Source organism: Aulonocara sp. 'chitande type north' Nkhata Bay, linkage group LG1 (assembly GCF_057382095.1).
Source record: "Aulonocara sp. 'chitande type north' Nkhata Bay isolate Kocher_YH1m ecotype deep benthic linkage group LG1, A_spYH_male_GT1.1, whole genome shotgun sequence".
Classification (NCBI taxonomy): domain Eukaryota; kingdom Metazoa; phylum Chordata; class Actinopteri; order Cichliformes; family Cichlidae; genus Aulonocara; species Aulonocara sp. 'chitande type north' Nkhata Bay.
In genome coordinates this window covers 22,782,259-22,804,031 of record NC_141344.1, presented here as the reverse complement: position 1 = coordinate 22,804,031, position 21,773 = coordinate 22,782,259, and the positions used below count along the sequence as shown (strand labels likewise).

General features: G+C 40.1%; 1 protein-coding gene across 2 annotated transcripts in view; it reads right to left on the bottom strand.

The window, feature by feature from the left end:
* Positions 1–578: 578 nt before the first annotated feature.
* Positions 579–21,773, bottom strand: part of ano5b (anoctamin 5b) — a 30,123-nt gene continuing 8,928 nt past the window's right edge. For both annotated transcript variants that reach the window (XM_086288715.1, XM_086288724.1), the window contains 19 exons: positions 20,170–20,228; positions 16,328–16,435; positions 12,875–12,943; positions 12,414–12,698; positions 12,103–12,222; positions 11,921–12,027; positions 11,706–11,840; positions 8,139–8,244; positions 7,806–7,866; positions 7,336–7,487; positions 6,936–7,010; positions 6,604–6,850; positions 6,327–6,505; positions 6,104–6,201; positions 4,562–4,692; positions 4,251–4,456; positions 3,952–4,130; positions 3,093–3,198; positions 579–2,975 (listed from right to left, as the gene is read on the bottom strand). In XM_086288715.1, coding sequence (XP_086144841.1) covers positions 2,748–2,975; positions 3,093–3,198; positions 3,952–4,130; positions 4,251–4,456; positions 4,562–4,692; positions 6,104–6,201; positions 6,327–6,505; positions 6,604–6,850; positions 6,936–7,010; positions 7,336–7,487; positions 7,806–7,866; positions 8,139–8,244; positions 11,706–11,840; positions 11,921–12,027; positions 12,103–12,222; positions 12,414–12,698; positions 12,875–12,943; positions 16,328–16,435; positions 20,170–20,228 — 2,651 coding nt within the window. In that variant the 3' untranslated portion in view covers positions 579–2,747. The remainder of the gene's footprint in view (positions 2,976–3,092; positions 3,199–3,951; positions 4,131–4,250; positions 4,457–4,561; positions 4,693–6,103; positions 6,202–6,326; positions 6,506–6,603; positions 6,851–6,935; positions 7,011–7,335; positions 7,488–7,805; positions 7,867–8,138; positions 8,245–11,705; positions 11,841–11,920; positions 12,028–12,102; positions 12,223–12,413; positions 12,699–12,874; positions 12,944–16,327; positions 16,436–20,169; positions 20,229–21,773) is intronic.

The following is a 21,773-nucleotide window of genomic DNA, read 5'->3' as shown; positions in this document are numbered from 1 at the left end:
CAGAGAGGAAAGGCTGAGGTATTCCACATTACACAAGGACTGGACTGAAAATCAGCAGCGAGAGGTCTGATGGACCAATGAATCCAGATTTGACAATTTTAGTTCAAATTGTCTTGAATATTTACAGGTCAGTCTGTAAAACACAGTAGAGCCTCATTAAGGACAAAGTATTTTCAGCAAATATATAAAAACACAAAATGGAGCACTGTCAGTCATAGATCAGCCTCTGCAGAGCCTGGACATCAACATTACCGAAGCAGTGTTGGATTATCTTGACACAAAATACAGAAAAAGGCAGAGCTTTGAATGTCCTTCAAGAAAACAGGAGAACTATTCCTGAAGACTACTTAAAGAAATGACTAAAAAGCAGCTTAAGAGAGTTCAGGCTGTGTTGAAGAATAAAGGTGGTTGTGCCAAATATTAACTGTTAAGCTTGTTTAAATTGTACAGATGTTTTTCTGTGGAGAAAAACGTGATCTTAAAATAAAGTTGGATGAGATCTTTATGTTGGAGAAAGATGCAAAACATAGATGCGCTGGGTGTCTTATTGTAATTGAAAATAAAGCTCCAACAAAAAATGACTTTTCTTTATTTATTGGGAATTTTAACAATTTTAATAAGTTCCTGTTCAACAGTCGACAGAAAACTTACATATTGATACTGACAAAATATTTACATGATCACAGTTCATGCACAAAACTGGTACACTGCACATAGTTTGCAGCAGTAACAAATACTATGCAACAGATGTTGAGAAACAGATAGGAATTTTTTTTCTTTAAAAAAAAACATACAAAAACAAATTAAGACAGATGTTTAAGGCATTCGTTTGTTGGGAAGTCCATCATGGATGTTGCGGGATTTTGCACGCCTCAGTAAACAGTCATGCTCAACAGACACTGAAAGATTTTAAATCCTGAGACTGGAGTGAGTGTCGACTGTCAGATATATCCTGCTGATTGCATCAGCCGCTTTACTGTAAGAAGTTAAAGCACAAACACGGAAACCTAAAAAAGCATAACAGATTTATACGCACTCTATATGACAAATGATCAACTTATTAAAAAAATAATCAATCAGACGCTTGCTACAATGTAAAATGTAAAGCAGGAGTCTTATTTTTCATTAGTGTGGTGGAAGAGCTGTCTGAGCTAACACTGCTTCTTGGCCAGTTACGAGGTGATGAAGAGGACAATCTAAAACAGGGGTCCCCAATCCCAGTCCACGAGGGCCGGTGTCCCTCCAGGTTTTAGATCTCACCCTGGGTCAACACACCTGAATCACATGATTAGTTCATTACCAGGCCTCTGGAGAACTTCAGGACATGTTGAGGAGGTCATTTATCCATTTAAATCTGTGATGGATCAAGAAGACATCTAAAACCTGCAGGGACACTGGCCCTCGTGGACTGAGATTGGGGACCCCTGATCTAAAAGAAAGAACCCAAATGCTGCAAGGTCTTTTATAGGCAAATGTAAAAGCATAAAAATAGTAACTCTAAACACAAATGCTTCAGGCCACAGGGCAGAAATGGATCAATAAATTAATTGCACTATAGCCCCTTAAAAAAACAGCATCTTTATATCTACAGCAGCACTTAGACGTCAGCTATAGTTAATGAGCTGGTTACTAAAACCATTTCATGTTACTCATACATATCCCCACCAGGCTACAAGAAGATCTGCTTCCTGTATAGTTCTCAGCTTGCGGTTGGACGATTAATAATATGTGGTGACATAACTAATGTGAAAGTTGAAAATTAAAAGTTGGCCATTTATTGTATAAACGGGGAAAAGTAAAACCAACACATGATCTGTCCAGTGCCCTGACAACGTGTTCTTCATGTAGTCTATTTTGTTTGTTTGTTTGTTTTTAGAGAAACTTTACAATTGGTCCCGCAGCAACTTGGTAATACAAGCAGAAGATCAGACACGAGCCTGCAGCTGCTGTCTTAACGCATTATTTCTGTCGCTAACTCAGGTCAGAGTGAGTGGAAAAACACCACACATCTGATTGTTACAGTGTTACTGCAGTGTGATGGAGGTACTTGGTTTTCAAATGCACAGTTTTAAAGAGCTTTTTTCTACATATAATAAACACTCAAACAATGAAACTCATAGTCTACTAGCTCGGCTGTAGATCAGTAGACATATTGTTATGTAGCTACCTATTAAAATAAAAATAAAAAACTAATCATGGTGAAGCTGTCCGAGGAAGCACCGCCAGTTGACTTGTGTTTCATCTCGCATATGTTTTTAAATATTTGTAAGCATGAGTGTTTTCTACATTCACAACTGACTAAATATTCAGTCCTTCATTCTCATCAAAGACTAGCATGCAGAATACTAAATTGACGTCACAGTCAGCTCTTTAAAGAGGAATCAAACCCACTGTCACACATTCAAGAAAACAAACCTTAACTGTATCAGAAAACACAGAGATTATGCTTTTATGACAAAGAAAGATGAATGTAAATACAGTTTTTATGGAAAATGAACGCTTCGTCTGCAAAAGAAGCTGATTTTAAGGAAAATAAAATGTTATACTGCACTGGATTTTAAATGCTGTATCTATGCGTTTCCTAACATAGGAGTATAATGTGGAAGGCTTTATTGTCCATCCAAAATGAAACAAATAGCGTTTTGAATTCAAAGACAGAAGCCCTTGCATATGGCTGTTCTCAGGGAGAAGAGAATACACAGACATGTCCGCCCTCGGCTTGGTTAGCTGGAGGTGCGACGCAGGTGCTACAGGCACTCAGAAAGCACTTCGTGTTTGTCTGGCGTCAACGACGTTTCCGAAGTTTGCGGCTCTGTGATGAAGCTGGCACTCAGCTGCAGTTTGAGCCTTTCCACCTCGTAGTTATGCAGGTGTTCTTGAATCAGGTATCGTTCTCGCTTGATGCGCGCCTTCACATCTGACGGGACGTCTGGGATCATCCACGCAATAAAGAACTTCACCACAAAGACCACATGCTGCAAAGAGAGCGTTGGTAAAGATATCGTCACTTTGCAACATTAATTCAGGTTATTATTTATTTATTTATTTTTACGAGTGAGGAACGTGTGAGGGAAAAGTGTATTTTGTCTTACTTCCATGATAATAATGAAGGCCATTTTGGCTGCCAGGATGTGCCAGAACTGCATGGTGTGAGTGTACTCGTTCTTGTGGCCTGGAGGGTGCCGGTAGTCACGGTATCTGTACAGACCAACAAGAGAGCGGCGTCACATGCAAAAATTTCAAGGGTTTGCAGAGAATGGTCTGAAAATGAGAAAATATCCAGTGTTTGACATCTCTGGGGGAAACTAACTCAAATAACCACTCGATACACCACCAATGCTTGCAGAAGAACCTTATAAATTGAAGTGAATGGGCTACAGAAGCTGTCATGTCAATGTGAACCAACATCTCTGAGGAACTTTTCCAGCCAACCATGAAGAAATAAGGCAATTCTTAAGTCGAAAGAGGGTTCAATATGCTGCTAGCAGTGTGTGCCTAATGAAGTTACCAGTGAGTGTACAATAAGGCTCCCATAACAGACAGAAACATGAATAAACTGAAAAGTACGTAGATCTATGCAAACAGTAATTTGAACCTAACTGACAAGTTTGATGAAATGCCTTTCATAAAAGTTATGTTTGCTAACATGTAAACACAACATTAGTACTCATCTACAGTCAGTGAGAATGCCAAATATTTACTCTGATTTTTGCCTCACGAAAGCCTTTTCACCACCAATTGCTGCATGTAGCAGCTGGAAACAACACTGTAAGATTAGTGAGCCTGAATCTCAGATGAAAGATCCTAAAACACTCCATTGACAGGCACGAACTGCAGAGTCTTGCAATGACTTTCATTGGTTAACTCATTCTACCAATATTTTGTAAAGGATATTTATTAATGCTTTAAATATGCTGAAAATATCTAAAGAGCTTCTTTCAGCTCTAATACCTGCAGGTCGTATTGAAGTGACGAAACCAGTTATCCTCAGTCATATTTTGTGGTCGTATCGGTATTCTGTATTCTGACAGGCTGCTGTTGATGTAGCCCTTCATGCTGGTACTGTTGCTGTAGGCATACAGGTACACCATACGGGGGATCATGTCTGAGGTGAAGGCCATGATGAAAGCCTGGAAGAAAAGGGACCACAAAAAGTTGTTTCTGAAGCTTATTTCCAGGCTGATACGTAAGCACTATCTCATGAAGTTTAACCTCATTTTAAATGCGATGAAAGGGGAAAAAAAACTCACATTGGTAACAACAGACAAGATGGCCACTGAATTTAGGATCTCCTGCCATGCTCCGATGTTTCGAGCCTTGGATGCCACTGGTCGCCTAAACTGGGTGGTGAACTTCCAGGCGTCCACCCTGATTTCCAGGATGTTGTTGAACAGGGCCAAAAGGGGGGCCAAGGGGAAAGAGGCCACAAAGAGAGTGATGAAGCCAAACTGGATCACTGGAATTACAGGGAAAGCAGTCAGGACAAGTTAAACATTTCCTGTTTAATGTGACTTTTTAATTGATATTTGAATTTATCAGAGAGACTAGTGAAGCATCTCACCCATCTCTAGGTACTCGTAGAACAGGCCCAGCTGGCTGAAGTTCTGCAGAACATGATCCTGCTCCCATCGACTGTAATGGTTCTCGGGGTTGTGACGTCCCTTTCTGCTGCTCCACCAGTTACGCATCAACCTAGCAAAAAAAATATGGAAAAAATATGGTGGAGCTTTCCACAACGAGATTTTCAGATGGTGACGTCAAGCTGCAGATTTTAAGATGCAGTTCTCCTCTGGGAGTTTAAGACACCACCTCAGCACCTCTAAAGTCCCTGCTTGTTTTGTAGCAATTTCAAAGGTTCAAGAAGGTTTCATTTTGTCATGGGTTCATGTAAAAAGTGTGATATTTTTTAGTTTTTTATAAATACTGTTTTCTGTTAAGTCGCTTTCATTTATGCGCCAGGGACTTAAAATCCAGCTAATGATCTTCACTTACACTTTTAAGCTGCAATAGGCAGAAATTCTTTTAGCATGGCTGGACAAAAAATGCACGACAGCTTTTCAGTTTAATGTAATTCAAGAGAGGAAACTCTCCCAACTGCCTCTGGGCTTTGTTTTCAGGCTTTAGAAAATTTACTGTATGATGGAAGACTGTCAACAAGCAAGGCATTTTTCTACCTAATCAGGTAAGGTGAGGCAATACAAAGAGCAATACAGTCAAATTCACAATGGGAACTGGATGTGGTGGCTCCGTGCGTTAAATGGAGGGGTTTGGGTGTACCTGGCCCTATGACAGCTGGGATAGGCTCCACCCCCAATGTTAGGCCCTGGTTTGACAATTTTTGCTAGTGCTTCTAGATGCCGATCCTTGTGGATACTTGTTTAGGTTTTTAGGTGCTTTCCTGCTACAGCACACTTAATTCAAGTGATCATCTTGTTATCAGGCGTTTAATACGCGAATCACTTTAATTAGGTGTGTTAAAGCAGGGACTCGGGTCCTTAGGAGTGGGGTGACTGTAGCTCAGGAGGTAGAGCAGGTCACCTACTGATCGGAAGGTTGGTGGTTCAATCGCTGGCTCCTCTAGTCTGCATGCCAAGTATCCTTGGGCAAGACACTAACCCCAAGTTGCTCTCTGATGCATCCATCGGAGTATGAATGTGTGTGAAGAGAGCATTCAGACAGCACTCAGTTTAGAGTCAGTGCTTGTGTGAATGTGGCATGTTAAGTGTCATACACTTAACTGTGATGTGTGTGGGTAAGCAATAGTGTGTATATGTAAATGATGCTGTGTCTACGTGTGTGTGTGTGCGTCAGGAGGTTGGAGAGGACTTTAACACACAGTTATTTGGTTGTTGGATTAAATGTTTATATGAAAATTAACTTCATATTTGCTGAAATTGAAGTTACATTTTTTACTCTTGGACATTTCTTTCTAAGGGTAGGGTAAAATATTTTTAACTAAACTTTACGCCATAGATAGTTAATGTATTATCTTTGTGGTTTCATGTAAATCTCTGACTTTTTTCCAGACTTTGGAGCTGATGATGGTTTCACAGATTGTGGCTTATTGTTCGGCCAAATAAGACAAACATTTGACGGTACTCACGGCAGCAGAGCTTCTTGAATGTTCCCCCATAACTGTTTCCCCGCCATGACGATCAACAGCTGTGTGGTCAGCTCTATCAGGCAGCCTCCGGGGTCACACTAGGACAGCAAGAGACAGGCTTTTCTGTCACATTTCTTGTATTTATGAGGATGTCTGCTTAAAGAAATACGTCTCAGTTTAGAAAAAAAGAAACAATGCTTAAATGCTGTCTTTTAAAACTCACCTCCTCATTCCTAAATTTCTTCCATTTGCCAAACATGTATGTGTAGTTACCCGGGTAACCCACAAATTTGCCTTTGAAGAAGGCCACATAGAAGCAGGAGGAGTAGTAGTTGACAAACTGGAACATGAACATCTTCGTAATCAACCTGTTCTCATATTCCAGGTGAGTTTTTGGTATTTCTGCAGGAAGCAAAGCATCATCAGTTAGCAGATCAGATAGTAAATCATCAGTTTTATTGTATTTTCTAAATCCTGTTTGCCCAATTAAATCCCAGTACCCATATCAGTGATCCAGATGGCCACCTTCTCATAAAAGAAGTTAAGGATCATGATGATGACAAAATTGATGCAGGAAGCGGTGACAGAAGTCGCCAGCTGTGGGGTGATCAATCCGCCGACTAGCAGGGTCTTGTTTTTATAGTTGCCGGACTCTCCTTTATGGTTGCCAATGATACTTGCGAAGGATGCATAGACAGCCAACCTATATGCTATGACCCCAGTAATACAGGCCAGAATCAAAGAAATCTGTGGAGAGAACACACATGATTTATAAAGCTGTGACTAGTTATAAAATCACACACACATGCACTTCAGCTGAATAATCGCTTACCCAGAATGTAACAGTGGCTCCAGAGAGGCAGTAGCGAGCACACCTGGTGTGGAGGGGGAGATATGGCTCCATTTCCTGAAAGATAAATTGTTGTTATTTAAAGCTCAGACAGAAAGAAAAATACCAAATAACCTTTTCAGCAAATTTAACTGCAATATCTGTTTTTCCAGCTTTAGAAAGCCGAGTGGGAGGCAGGAGGTTTGGCAGTGTAAAGGAGCAGGAAGAGGGAAATGGGTGCAAAATGCAATGAGGGCTTTAACCTGTGAGAATGAGGTTTAAATCCTGGGAAGGGGAGCCTTAAAACAGAGAGAGGAGCACTCTTTGTACTCAGTGTAATTCCCATTTTTTCCTTTAGGTCCAAGCTTTTTGCCTATTATAACTTTAATAGTTTGAAAAGCACCTGTGTGATCTTGTTGAGTCTCCTGTTAGTGCATTTGATCTCAAACTCAGGCCGAGTTTGAAGCTCTTGCTGTTCCTCTTCAAAGTCCACCAAGTCCCACTCGTACTCCAGCCGGGCCTGGCGCCGCTTCCAGAACTCCAAAAACAGAGTTACTGTCAAAGTCAAGAAAAAGACACGGCATTTTTTAAAAACCATAACTGGTCAAGATCGATCAAAACTCTCATAACTCTCACATCCATTTGGCTTTATGCTGCATTTTATGCTATGCTACCTACAAACAGCCCCGCTGCTTTGGCATAACAGCATAATTGTGCCAGCAAATCTTCCCGGACTGAAGCAGTTTAGGCAAAGTTGGACGCTCTTTTCGTGTGAAAGGGCTTTAACTGGGAAAATCTGGCCAACAGGAGGGGGTTTCGTTGGATCTCCTACAGAAGTCAAAAACAGCAAGAGCGGCACAGACTGACACTTACCCCAGATCCCCATAAACATGGCAAAGAACACGGTTGCCTCATTATCAAACAGATGGGATTGCTGGAAGAGAGAATATGGAAAAGTATAGGTTCCTCGGACAAGCACAAGAGATCACATGCTGGGAACAAACAGGGTAACATGCTGGTTACTCAGTATGTAGCTGTATGATTAAATGTGGTCAATCTAAAACATTTTAGTCTATGCAATAATAGTTGACCTTTTTTCACTGATTACATAAACCGCATTGATTTAAATAAATTGATACAATGTAACATATGTGTAAATGAAATTATAATAACGCGACCAGCTAATATATGAAATGGAATAATTACCCAGGATGAGAGACACGTTGAGTCGAGCCTCCAGAAAGTGCAGTTTTTATCGCAAAGAGGACACATCATGATACTGCCTCCTATTTTAGGGTCACATATTTCTTTGCTAAAAATAAAACAAAATAAAGAAACCCACAGATGAACATACAGTACACACAGTAGAAGGCAATTCAATAATATTCAAAGTGTCTGTATATAATATTGTCTAAAAAGGGTATTTTGCCATAGTATAAGCATTAAAGGGACATTTCATCGCTCTAAAGCACATTCACGGTTTCCTCTGGCCTCGTGTGTTGTTCGTCCATTCTAGACCTAGAGGGCATAGTAGCGGCACATGACCTAAAGTGGCTCAAGTGCTCGGATCTGGCAGTGAACTGCAGGCTGGGCAGCCTCCATTTATCCACTTAAAATTGGGTGTGCAGGGTTTTTTTGTGAACAGTTCGGTGATCCAGCTCCACCAACTACAGGGACAAGAGGCGCAAGCCTGCAGAGGTCTGTCAAGGAACTAGCCGAAGAAGTGGAGGAAATGAGCTACTGTTTGTGGCTACAGAGGAGGGTCAGATGCAGGGGGTGGCAGAGGGATATCCTGATGTAGCCAATTGCCGCCTCACCTGGAGATGTACAGGGTACAGGGTGAAACATTAGTGACAGGTTACCAGCTGAAGACCCTGAATCTGACCCAAAGTGCACTGGAGGAGGTGTGAGGCAGAGGGCTGAGCAGGAAGTCTAGAACCTGTATATTTTATTTGGTTTTTAAATGGATTGAAAAAGTGTCTTTCTATCTGTGACAAGAGTGTGATAGGATGTAAACACTGGTGACAAAGAAAAGAGCACAAACACAACAGCTACAGTCTGCATAGCTTGGTGCTTGGTTTTATATTTATATATATTATACAGTGGGGCAAAAAAGTATTTAGTCAGCCACCAATTGTGCAAGTTCTCCCACTTAAAATGATGACAGAGGTCAGTAATTTGCACCAGAGGTACACTTCAACTGTGAGAGACAGAATGTGAAAAAAAAAATCCATGAATCCACATGGTAGGATTTGTAAAGAATTTATTCGTAAATCAGGGTGGAAAATAAGTATTTGGTCACCTCAAACAAGGAAAATCTCTGGCTCTCACAGACCTGTAACGTCTTCTGTAAGAAGCTTTTCTGTCCCCCACTCGTTACCTGTATGAATGGCACCTGTTTGAACTCATCATCTGTATAAAAGACACCTGTCCACAGCCTCAAACAGTCAGACTCCAAACTCCGCCATGGCCAAGACCAAAGAGCTTTCGAAGGACACCAGGAAAAGTATTGTAGACCTGCACCAGACTGGGAAGAGTGAATCTACAATAGGCAAGCAGCTTGGTGTGAAAAAATCAACTGTGGGAGCAATCATCAGAAAATGGAAGACATACAAGACCACTGATAATCTCCCTCGATCTGGGGCTCCACGCAAGATCTCATCCCGTGGGGTCAAAATGATCATGAGAACGGTGAGCAAAGATCCCAGAACCACACGGGGGGACCTGGTGAATGACCTGCAGAGAGCTGGGACCAAAGTAACAAAGGTCACCATCAGTAACACACTACAACGGCAGGGAATCAAATCCCGCAGTGCCAGACGTGTTCCGCTGCTGAAGCCAGTGCATGTCCAGGCCCGTCTGAAGTTTGCCAGAGAGCACATGGATGATACAGCAGAGGATTGGGAGAATGTCATGTGGTCAGATGAAACCAAAGTAGAACTTTTTGGTATAAACTCAACTCGTCGTGTTTGGAGGAAGAAGAATACTGAGTTGCATCCCAAGAACACCATACCTACTGTGAAGCATGGGGGTGGAAACATCATGCTATGGGGCTGTTTTTCTGCCAAGGGGACAGGACGACTGATCCGTGTTAAGGACAGAATGAATGGGGCCATGTATCGTGAGATTTTGAGCCAAAACCTCCTTCCATCAGTGGGAACTTTGAAGATGAAACGAGGCTGGGTCTTCCAACATGACAATGATCCAAAACACACCGCCCGGGCAACAAAGGAGTGGCTCCGTAAGAAGCATTTGAAAGTCCTGGAGTGGCCTAGCCAGTCTCCAGACCTCAACCCCATAGAAAATCTGTGGCGGAGTTGAAAGTCCGTGTTGCTCGGCGACAGCCCCAAAACATCACTGCTCTCGAGAAGATCTGCATGGAGGAATGGGTCAAAATACCAGCTACTGTGTGTGCAAACCTGGTAAAGACCTATAGTAAACGTTTGACCTCTGTTATTGCCAACAAAGGTTATGTTACAAAGTATTGAGTTGTATTTTTGTTATTGACCAAATACTTATTTTCCACCCTGATTTACGAATAAATTCTTTACAAATCCTACCATGTGGATTCATGGATTTTTTTTTTCACATTCTGTCTCTCACAGTTAAAGTGTACCTCTGGTGCAAATTACTGACCTCTGTCATCATTTTAGGTGGGGGAACTTGCACAATCGGTGGCTGACTAAATACTTTTTTGCCCCACTGTATATATTTATAGTAATGGGACTGTAAACGCTTGAATTCACAGGTGAAGCGGTGTGGCCCAATACTTTTGTCCACATAGTTTATATAGAAATTAACCAGTTTGAAAGTCCTGCACAGAGCCCTGACATTAATCCCAGCACACACTTTATGACTGTTAAACAGGTGAAACAAGTAGTCCATCACTGACTCCACCAGCCCCCTTGTTGGTCAATGTGAGAAAAAATATCAGTGTGCCTTCCTTAAAGAGCACAGGTTCTTATTATACAATATGCCTGCTGGTTTTAGTTTTCACTGGTCAGCAATTATCCATCTATTCTCCTCCTCTTATCCAGTTCAGGGTTGCAGGGCAGCTGGAGCCCATCCCAGCTAGTACAGGGTGAGAGCCGGGGTACACCTTGGAAAGTTCACCAGCTCCGCAGGGTTAACACACACACAATCATACCTATTGGCATTTTAGAATCACCAGTTAACCTAACCCCACTAAATGCATGTCCTTGCACTGTGGGAGGAAGCCAGAATACCCGCAGAGAAAGGATGGATTTGAAGCCAGGACCTTTTCACTGTACCACCTCTCTGCCTGTGGTCAACAATTACATACACTTAAATGGCAGTTTAATGGTCTCCCCTAGCCTGAACTATTGCAGTCAGCTAAAATGTCAGATCATGAAAAGTTTTATTGTTATGATTTACAGTAAACAGTCTGAGAGCTATTATTATTTGGAAGGTTGCAGTTTGTGGTGCTGATGACCTTCTACATTATAGAGAGCGCTGTGTATGTTAACTAGCCTACTCTGCTCAATATAGACTACATATAACAGACAAAATATAACTTTGCTTTAATTGACTGCAAAGTGTAATTAGTCTCTTTCTAAAATAATTTAAGCAAAACAAAAGAAAAAAAAACTATAACCTTCACAGGAAGCAGGATTTACTGCAACATCAGATAAGCTTATTTTTAGCCAGGTGTACTTACAGTAATAAAAAGACTTCTTCCTGTATAAAGTAGATGAAGTAAATTGTTTACTTAGGTTTGTCCAAACAGCTGCGATGCCCCCTGGTGGCACTAACCTTGTTATGTTGTCATCATAACTGAGCACTCCATAGATGAAACATATAAGGCCCACAACAGCTGCCAAAAAGAGCATCTCTGTGTAGAAACCCAACCAGGCAAAGTAGATCCCGATCTTTTCTCCGTAGTACTTCCTGCAAGCAAATGAAGAGTTTAACATCAAGACAAATGGAAATTTTAGACGTAAGATGATATGGGACGTGTGTTTGTTTACTTGATGAGGTTGAGGGGCTGCTCTTTATAAAAGCAGAGAAACCTGGCCCAGTGCTTGTACAGGTTGTAACGCTCCTCTGCATTTCTGCCCTTTTTCCAGTACCGACACTGAAAGCGAAAGACACAATGTCAAAACAGGACCCGCTGAACAAAACACACTTTGAAGTTGGCAACGTGTCTTACATCATGAAGGGGGAAGGCCGCCGTGTAGGTCCCATTGCTGAGTAATCGCTTGATTCCCGTCTTTTCTCTTTCTTTCTGCCCCTCTTTGTAGTACGCACAACGAGACAGGATGTAGAACACCTACCAACGAGAAGGAGGTTTAACAGAAGATTAAAGGATTTGGATTTACCCTTTCAGCCAAATGCATTTTACGTTTTGCCTGACTGATACAAAACACTTTTGTGGTCATTGGGGTAAAACCCATAAAAGGATCTTAATTAATAAAAAACAAAATCATTAAGAGATTTAAAATATATCTTTGAAATACTAACAATTCTATTTCTTGTGGATGGTGGGAAGAAAGTGTCTTTGTCCCCGATGAGGAAGAAGTCAGTCTTGGTCTTGTCGAAGTGGTAGGTGAAATAGTCCGGTTCTGGGTGCATGATGTTGCCCGGCAGTCGAAAAGGCTGCGTGAGCCACTCCAGAGCGACATCCTGACTTTGAGGAATGTCACTCTTCTTGAAGGGAACTTTAATCTTCAAGACATCAGCGTAGGTGGCCAGTACATCCCTTGGAGCGTGGATCTTTAGGAAATAGGTCTTTTGGTCCTTGGAGTCCTGGTGGAAAAATAAGGAACACTTAAAGGAAGCATCTTTGTTAGGATTTTTGAGGCAATAATCATGGCATTGTCAAACACTGAGCCATCCCTTTAAGACAATTATATCTGGACTCAGGTGTGCCTTAGCACACTGTCCACTAGGTGGCGCTTGAACTACACAGTTGAATTTCTTACCGATTTGTCTTCTGTCTCCAGTTCCAGTCCTCTTTTCTCCAGGTTGGCTTCAAACGCCCTCCTTCTCTCCTGTGGATAAACACACAAACCAAAAACATTGGCGCTCAACAGACTCATGCCTGTTTTCCTTTTTACGGATCCATGACAGGGACATTCAGCCAAAGCCTTTTCCTATTTATTTATGAGTATTTACGACTCAAACCTTTACAGTTTTCCCAAATGAAGGTATGAAGGCCTACAGGCACGGGTTTCGGATTAAAACTGGTAAAGCACCAGCAACTTATTCAGGGAAAAGTTGACATCTTAATCAACAACAGGCACTGAGCATGTCAGTAACTGACAGCACAACTGCCCACATGTCTGCTACAGAAGCACAAAAGTGACCTTCACTCCTTAATGTAGGGAGGGATGGCCACATAACAAAACATTTAAAAATATAAAAATGTACCTTTATTTGATACACTTTGAATGAATCAAAATAAAACATGACAACAGTGAGCTATAAAAAATAGCTTATGTATATATTCAGTGTATTCAAATGACAGATACAAAAATGTGGTTAAAGTTGAAATCTTGGCAAGCCTCTTAAAGCAAATGACAAAAAGTGTCATGTTTGTGTTGGATGTTTGGAAACTCATGCAGAACATTTCAGATGCCATCATGAAAGTGTACCATGTCTGGTTTTCTAACGTCTGCTAAAACCCACGTGAGCTTGAACGTTGTCGTTTTGCTATTCAACATCCAGCATCATCTTGGTCAGATCAAACTTTTAGAACAGAGGTGAACACGCCCATATTTATACATCACGCACCCCTATACGCCCTGTGGTGCCAGGTGTGGTTAACATGAGGGTACCCTAGCAAATGACAAAACATTTGCATTTGATTGAGTGAATACATTTCAGCAAAGTTAACAAAAAACTGTATTACCAAGATCATACCTACATATGAATGTTTGATCTCGTACAATCTTATCCGTGAGGGCTGTGAGAGTGAAAATGTAAACATCTTCTCCTCGGAGTGCAAGGGTATTTATAAAACTTCCTTGGGGATCTAGTGTGCTCTATGTCACTGCATCAGTGATTTTTCTCCCTGAAATGCAACTGAGCAGCACTGGCCCTGTATCCAGACGCAGCTCCTGTGCTCTGCTATCCTGGATCTTAGAGCTCTGTGTCTTTTTTATATATGGCTAGGCCACGTGGACATTAGATGAGACAGATGCCACTTGTTGTGGGAGCATGTGTCTCTTTGTGGTTTTCCTTGTTATCCAGTGGGTGTATGTGATACTCTGAGAGTATGCACCCCACTGATAAGTCCCTCCTGGAGGATTAAGGAAAGTATTTTTAAAAGGGATAAGACTCAGTCTACTGCCATTTGTCTCGAGTTTGGAGGTTGTTAAAAGAAAATACTGGAATTTGCCATTAAATAGTGAATCAGATCTCTTATGTGGTAAACTTAAGCATGACATAATAAGTGTTCAGAGGGGTGTACTATAAAAGAAAATCAGCATAGTAACTATTAGATAACCTGCTCCAGACCAGATTACTGTAGGTTTCAGTAAGCTGCATTTTCTCTGACACCGTATCCTGTAAGTGTAATATAGATACTTTGAATATGCTCCATAAACGGTAAATTGACTCTACTGGAGCACTCAAAGCATTTCATACAACGTGCACTTTTTTCTACACCTGAGTGCTAATGTAACATTCACATCCTGGTAAATGCACATTGGGGTTCAGTATCTGGCATGCAGACTGAAGCAGCCAGGGATTGAACCACCAACCTTCCACTCAGATGACCTGTTCTACCTCTTGAGCTAAAGACTACTCAGAATATAATCAGTAGAGCTGACTAAACGCTACTGAGTAAAGCCTAGCCTTGTGTCACACTGTCACAGTAATTTCCTTTCATTTATATTCAGAAGGTCGTGTACATTTTTAGATTTGGCCTTTTTTTTAAACATTGCTTTGTTTTGAAGCTTCTAGAACACAAATGAGAAAACTGTCCATTTATATTTGCACCATATTAACCACTGAAGATATTCAATTAACAAAATTAATTCCACTTTGATCTGGCGACAAACTTAAGCAATTCTCCTTTAGGAGGCTAAGGAAAAGTGTAAAAGCTAAACACACTGAGCAACCTGTAATCTTTAAGTGCATGCAGTTTTAAGTTTCAGAGCTCTAAAGTGCAGTTTTCACATTAGAAATAAGCAGTAGTGCCAATGTAGTAGAAATATATTAATATATTTAGGCCTATTTTACCACTCTGTGCACTTGTGATAATTTCCACAGAATTACTCTCATCAGTTCCTCTGATATTGTCTCTGACTGGAGTAAAAACCCAATTTTGTACATAAACAGAGCTAGATGGCATTAGCCAGCAAAGCCTGGCAATGTTAAACTTGTTCCACTCCTCAGGTGACCACTCCCTTGTTGTTTCTTTAATAGCTTTGTATCTATGTGATGTTTGCACGTCTACTTTTTTCCCCAAGCAATTTTTTGACCACTTGGGGACAGTAAAAACAAATTTCTGAGTACAAAAGAAGCACACAGCGAAATATTGCAGGTATTCACTTCTTTAAAGGTTTGTTTTTGGGCCTTTAAAGTCTCCTGAAGGATGTATCTGGCTGTTTGGATCCGCTATGTTCACCATCCAGCTTCTGTGTCCAAAAGAGCCCCTTTCGAGGGCACGATATAACAATCCACAATGTTATCTTTCTCTGTTTAATCTGTTTCTTCTACAATACCCACCAAATCCACAATGCAACATATAGTAGTTTTCCAAGGCCTGTATATTAGTTTCTGCAAACATAAACTATGCAAACATAGTTTCTTCCCATAATGGAACCGCAGCGATGACTGTGATGAATAATGCAAAGTTGATGATGACCAGTTAAGTGTCTGAAATCTTGATTTAGTGCTGATGCACAGTCAGCACTAAATCAAGGATGTGTCATAGCTTGCAATTGTATGACACTATTCCCTCTTCACTGCTTGAAAGGAAGGCAACTCATGAAGGCTCACGAAGATATTTCGTGTACCTTCACTTCTTAAATAACTGAGGGAGAACTCAAGATATTTAACCCCTTGAGAGGATCTTCTCTTTGGAGGGTTGTTGACCCACTGCTATTAGGATGTTTAAAGCCCCATTCTCACATTGCTTGAGATGATCTCAATAAGTTACATGATGAGGAGGAGGCACAGTGTCTTATAGAGGTTTCACATCTTGGCCTTGCTTCGTATCTTGGCTCATAGGATGTCTCACATGATTAACAGTCTGGGTTTCCATTTACAAATGTCATATGTTCACAGAAAAGGGGTTGACTCTCACTTCCTCTTTACAGCATGGATTCCTGTTCCAGTTAGAAATTGCATAATAATATTGTCTGCTAGCATTTTAAAACGCTGAGTAGGCAAGTAATGACAATTTGGCCCTTTTCTGTTACGCTTACCTGTTTCTTTTCTCCGTCCTTGTCATCTACGTAGGACAACACAAAGTCTATTCTTCGTACTCCGTCCCTAAAGAACACAGTGTCTCTGCTTGGGTCTAGTTTGTCTGTCTGCAGGAGAAACAACCACAAAGTAGAGCTTTTAGCTTTGAAACATTGGGAAGCCAAACATACGTCCACCCTTGACAGATACAGACAGAAACAAATTAAACTGACTCAGGCTTGCACTCATACAACTGGATACATAAAAAGCACAGAGGAAATATACCCTCCTGAGTCACAAAGAAAAAAATATTTTGACATTAAGCTGAAATCATACTTAAAGATCATACAGATGACATAACACCTTGTGTCAAAATTTGGAGAAGGGGCTAAAATGACAACTTCAAAAGTCCATTATGGATAAGAAGTATTGTATATGATAGATGTTTGAAGGAAATAATCTTTCCATGGCAGCCTTGTTCCACTTTGTTTAAGAGAGTTCTCACTTTCCAGAGGGCTTTATTCTATTCTTTTTTTCTTTATCCAAACAATACTCAGGATTTTCTATGAATCTGTTGTGGTCAGTGCCATACTCTATGCTGTTGCATGCTGGGGCAGCAGGTTGAGGATTCTGGATGCCAACAGACCCAATAAACTCATCCGTAAAGCCTGTAATGTTGTAGGGGTGGAAATGAACTCTTTAAAGGTGGTGTCGGAGAGGTGGATGTTGTCCAAGATAAAGACAGTGCTTGACAATAGCTCACACCCACTCCATGAGTTATAATATCTGCAAAAAGTCCCCAAAACAAACAGTGTTACTTAACCTCTCTTGTGGCCATAAAATATGGAAGCTGAAATTTCCATCATTTTGAAATGAAGTCAGAGAAGTCATGCAGATTCCATAAATGCTGCTTGACAAAGTGATCGTAAACTCATGTCCCCAACATAGGAAAAAAATTAATTGCTGGGTCTGAGGATGATATATGCAGTTTAGACCACTGATTACAGAGACATCAACCCGTTCTGGCTCTTCAGCCAAAAAGCATTTTTAAAAAAACACTTTCTCTGACTAGAAACATTTAGAGGGCAACAATGATGACTGTAAAGAAACCAGATTTAACTGCAAAGCCTGAACGCTACACAATCAAAGCCTAACATTACACAAAAATAGCGGACGGTAGAGGAAAAATGTGTCGTGTCTGTATCGTTACTTAAATTTCAGTATTTGATTACCTGAATGCATTTAGAATTCTAACATTAAATACTTTTCCATTAATGTAGAAATTCATCTTTACTGTTTCCGTATATAAGAAACCTTTACGCTTAAATAAACAATAACCATTATTTTCAGCTACTCTAATTTCATCTATCATGCATCCATGCACGCACGATCATTAAACAAAAAAAGAAATTGAATGTATGTTAGTTTTCTCTGCATATAAAGGCAATCTGAGTTTGTACTATACATTAAATAATTTAGCTTGGGATCTCGAAATAATTGGTGCTGCATGGTAGGTAGCAAAACGAGATATTTGAGCTGATATTCAATAAAAATAGTGAGAAATAGCATGTCTTAACTCCACTTTGAGCTAGTTAGTGTGAACTGCCTGTATATATATTTTTAATGTTTATAGATAAAGTCTAAAAATAATGTTAATTAATTTAATGCCCAAAACACACTACATGGAAAACTTGAGTTTAAATGATGTCATTTTGTGGATTAGCTTTGTTGTTCTATTAGTATGTTTCACATTTATATGGCTTCATTTCTTATTATGATATTAAATCTTTGCTGCTTTTCCATTTTTGTTTATTTTAATCATTTTTGTCTGTCATTGATTGCATGACCCGTCTTGCAATGAAAGAATAACAAAATAAAAAAGGTAACATACATTTGAATTGAAATGTTTAAAAAAAACAAAACATACTTTAAGAACTATATACTATTACAGTGACTTGACTAGGACTTGAAGTGCCATGTTGCCTGAGCAGTTTGCTGCACTCCACCCAGGGTTTTTTTTTTTTCTTTCTTATCAGACGCTGTCATTGACTAACAGACTTTCCTCTAAAGGAGTGTGACTCAGCTTCTTATATTCAGGGTGCAATTTGTGGGGAGAAAACCACAGAGGGTTTATTGTCTGAATCCTGTTAGTGTTTATTACTGCTGTCAGTTTCCCATTTATAACAACTAAACTAATTATAACTTCAGCTAAACAAGATCACACAACCACAGCCTTTAAAATAATATTACAACATTTTTCTGTGACATTATCTGTCTTATTATGGCTTTAAACACAGGTGACCCAGTCGAGACAAACTGTTTAACATCCCAGATTAAATCACATTTCCACTTATTGCTATTTAACCTCAGTTTTAAATGAAAAAATCTTAAATTTCAACTGCACAAAATGCTGCCAGTTTAAAAATAATGCAGCAATATTAGGCTTAGAAAACAGACTTTTTCTGCAATCCTGCAGAAAAAGTCTGTTTTCTGATTTTTAGAGTTAACATATATGCAAGTTATGTGTTTTACAGCATCCTGAACCATATGTGAATGACTCTCAGGTTAGGCTCGATCTTTTCACTCAGGAGTGTGGCTGCTATTCTTTATCGGCCCATCACAGTAGCGGCACCATTACTTTCAAAGCCAGCAAGCAGTGCACTTCATTTCTTCATAGACAGCGGCCTGTTGAGTGCAATTCAACGATTTTAAATACAGCATTGCAGAACTCATAGTTGTAGGAAATTCAGATGTTAACAATCGGGGATAATCAGTATTTTTCAAGTATTTTTTTCCACACGAAGTAGAAATATTTCTAGGATTTTCTTGTGAGTTTCCTGTTGATTTCTCCAGGTAATTTAGCTAACTCTGAAACAACAGTGCTTAGTGGTTTAATAAAAAAAAAATAGAATAGAAGCACTCCAGATCATTCCCCTCCCCTACTTTGTGTCATACCTGTCACAGGATCACAGTGCTGAAAGTGAAAGACAGCATCTGATTTAAGTGTTGTTTGCACTGTGGATCATTTCAGATGCAGTGCTAAAAATCAGATGGGGCGGTAAAAATAATTTGGCAGAAGCAGGGACATATAGACCAGAGGCAGAGGAATACAGCTTGGTCAACTACACCCTGTTTGGACGGTTAATAAAACATCTTTTGACCTAATGAGAAAATTTTAAAAATATAGCGATTCAGTGTTCAATGGTTATGCACTGAAACCTCATGCACACATATCAGAAATATACCATCATTTGTATTATTAAGATACATAGTGCATCTGCGGAATGACCTCATTATGTCACTGAAAAACCAAAGAGACAGTTTATTTCAGTCTTGCTGAAATGAGCGGCACTCTGTGATAACATGGCTATCTTGTGACTCATCAGAGTCATCAATCAGAGGGGTGAGTCACCAAAGGGTCATCTAAGATTTTAAAATTACTCATACATACAGTGAACACTGACATAAACAATTTAGTTGACTACAAAGGAAATAACACACAGACAAAAGGCTGCTCAATTAACTGTTAATGGAAATCTTAATGGAAATAGATATTTTTATATATGCTTGTTTACATTTAGTAGGGAGATAGGAATCATCATGAAGTTAGCAACTAGCAGCGTTTCAATGCATCCAGTATGTATTGTATTAAATAAAGGAGGCATAGCACATTAACCAGTGCTTTGTGTGCACATCGGTTTACTTTTGAAAAATAGTTGCTCTGAGCTGACCAGCTCCTCTCATACAACTAGCAAAAAAGTGATAAACCTTTAACTGTCATTCCCAAAATGTCTTAATTTTTTTTAGCTAGCTAGATAGAAAGGGAATGTGTTGAAATGCTCACAGATACACCAGCACTCACTTCTGTATTTCCTGGCAGTGGTGCCCTTTCAGATAAAGAACCATTTCCGCTGCTTTCATCTGCAAAATAAATGAAGAAAAGAATAACATCAAGAGAATTATACAGCTGTACAGAAGAGTGCAGTAACAATGCTGTTCATGTTTTAGAATTCAGTCTTTGGTATGTAATAGCATAGTAATTATCTAGTTATTATCGTATTATTGTATTGTAATTGAACTGGTCTAAATACACTCCATCCATTCATCCATCCATTTGCTTCCAATCCAATTCAGGGTCACGGAGGTGGTGGAGCCTCCTCCAGCTGCCATAGGGTTAAAAGTGGCATACACCTTAGACAGGAGTTAACTTGACACACAACTCAGTGTGAGGAATATCTGCAGAGAAACCACACAGGCACATGGAGAACATGCAAACTCCACACAGAACGGTCCCATGAACTCCAGACTTTCTTGCTCTGAGGTGCAACAAGATGCTAACTACTCCACCACTTTGCTGCCCAGTCGAATAAGTCGAATCATTAAATGATATATTTGTTCATGTCAGTAAATGGTTGTCTCACGTAGGACTTAGTGGTCTTTTTCATGTTAGTTTGTGTTGCTGAAGGATTAGCAGCACATAAACTCAAACATAGCCAATCTTAAACAGGTAACCCAGAGACGGGTACCTGGTTGAAGTGAATTAAGCTTAAAATGCACATACTTACAAATTTGCAGACTTTAAGCAAAAAACATGATTAATGAATTAAACATGATTGATTTTTCTAACTTCTCAAAAGCAATAGTTGCATATATATCATCTAAATTGACAGTAAGTAACTGTTAAACTAGTTCAAATAATTTGGACCGCAGGATAAATTAAAGCTCACTCATAACAAAAACATCCCTTTAAGAAGAATCAGCTGCCAAATTACTGTTATGGCTACAAATGCATAGTAGACAGCATCAATATAACAAGAGCCAATGAAAAAAAGACTACAGGAGGCAATATCAGGAGATACTGACTATCACCATGTTTGTAAGTACTGAGTTGAGAGAGATGAAAACACAAAGGCCACATTGCACATACACACTTATGCAATGGCTCGCCACATTCCAGCAGAGCCTCTCCGGCCCTGCGTGGCAGACTCTGGCAGAGGAAATGTGCTCATGTTGCACTGCTCTGCTAGCCGCCTGCTTCCCTATTATTCCTGGATGGTGGGAAAGCTGCACTTCCTGTGGGGGAGGCTGCATGACAAAAACATCAGTGAGAGGGAGGAGCTGGCCGTTGAGGTTGCTGTTGTATCAAAGGGTCCAGCCTCCTCCTAAAAGAAGCACACACGCAGCACACAAAGAACACAAAGCGCTTCAGTCTCCCTCAGCTTGCACTGGCAGAGACCTTTCGTTAAGCAGGAGGGTCTGACAGACAGCAGTGACAGCCAATAGCAGCAGTACTTCACTGAGAGGCCTAAAGAGGCACTTGGAGTAAGAATATGGCATATCAGTTAGACTATAAGAATCCACAGGAAATATAAGTAGCATATTACACCGTCTTTCCAATTAACCCTGTGTGAGCTGCTTTTTTCCTCTCCTATCATTTTTATCCCACTTGTTTTGGTCTAACTCCAA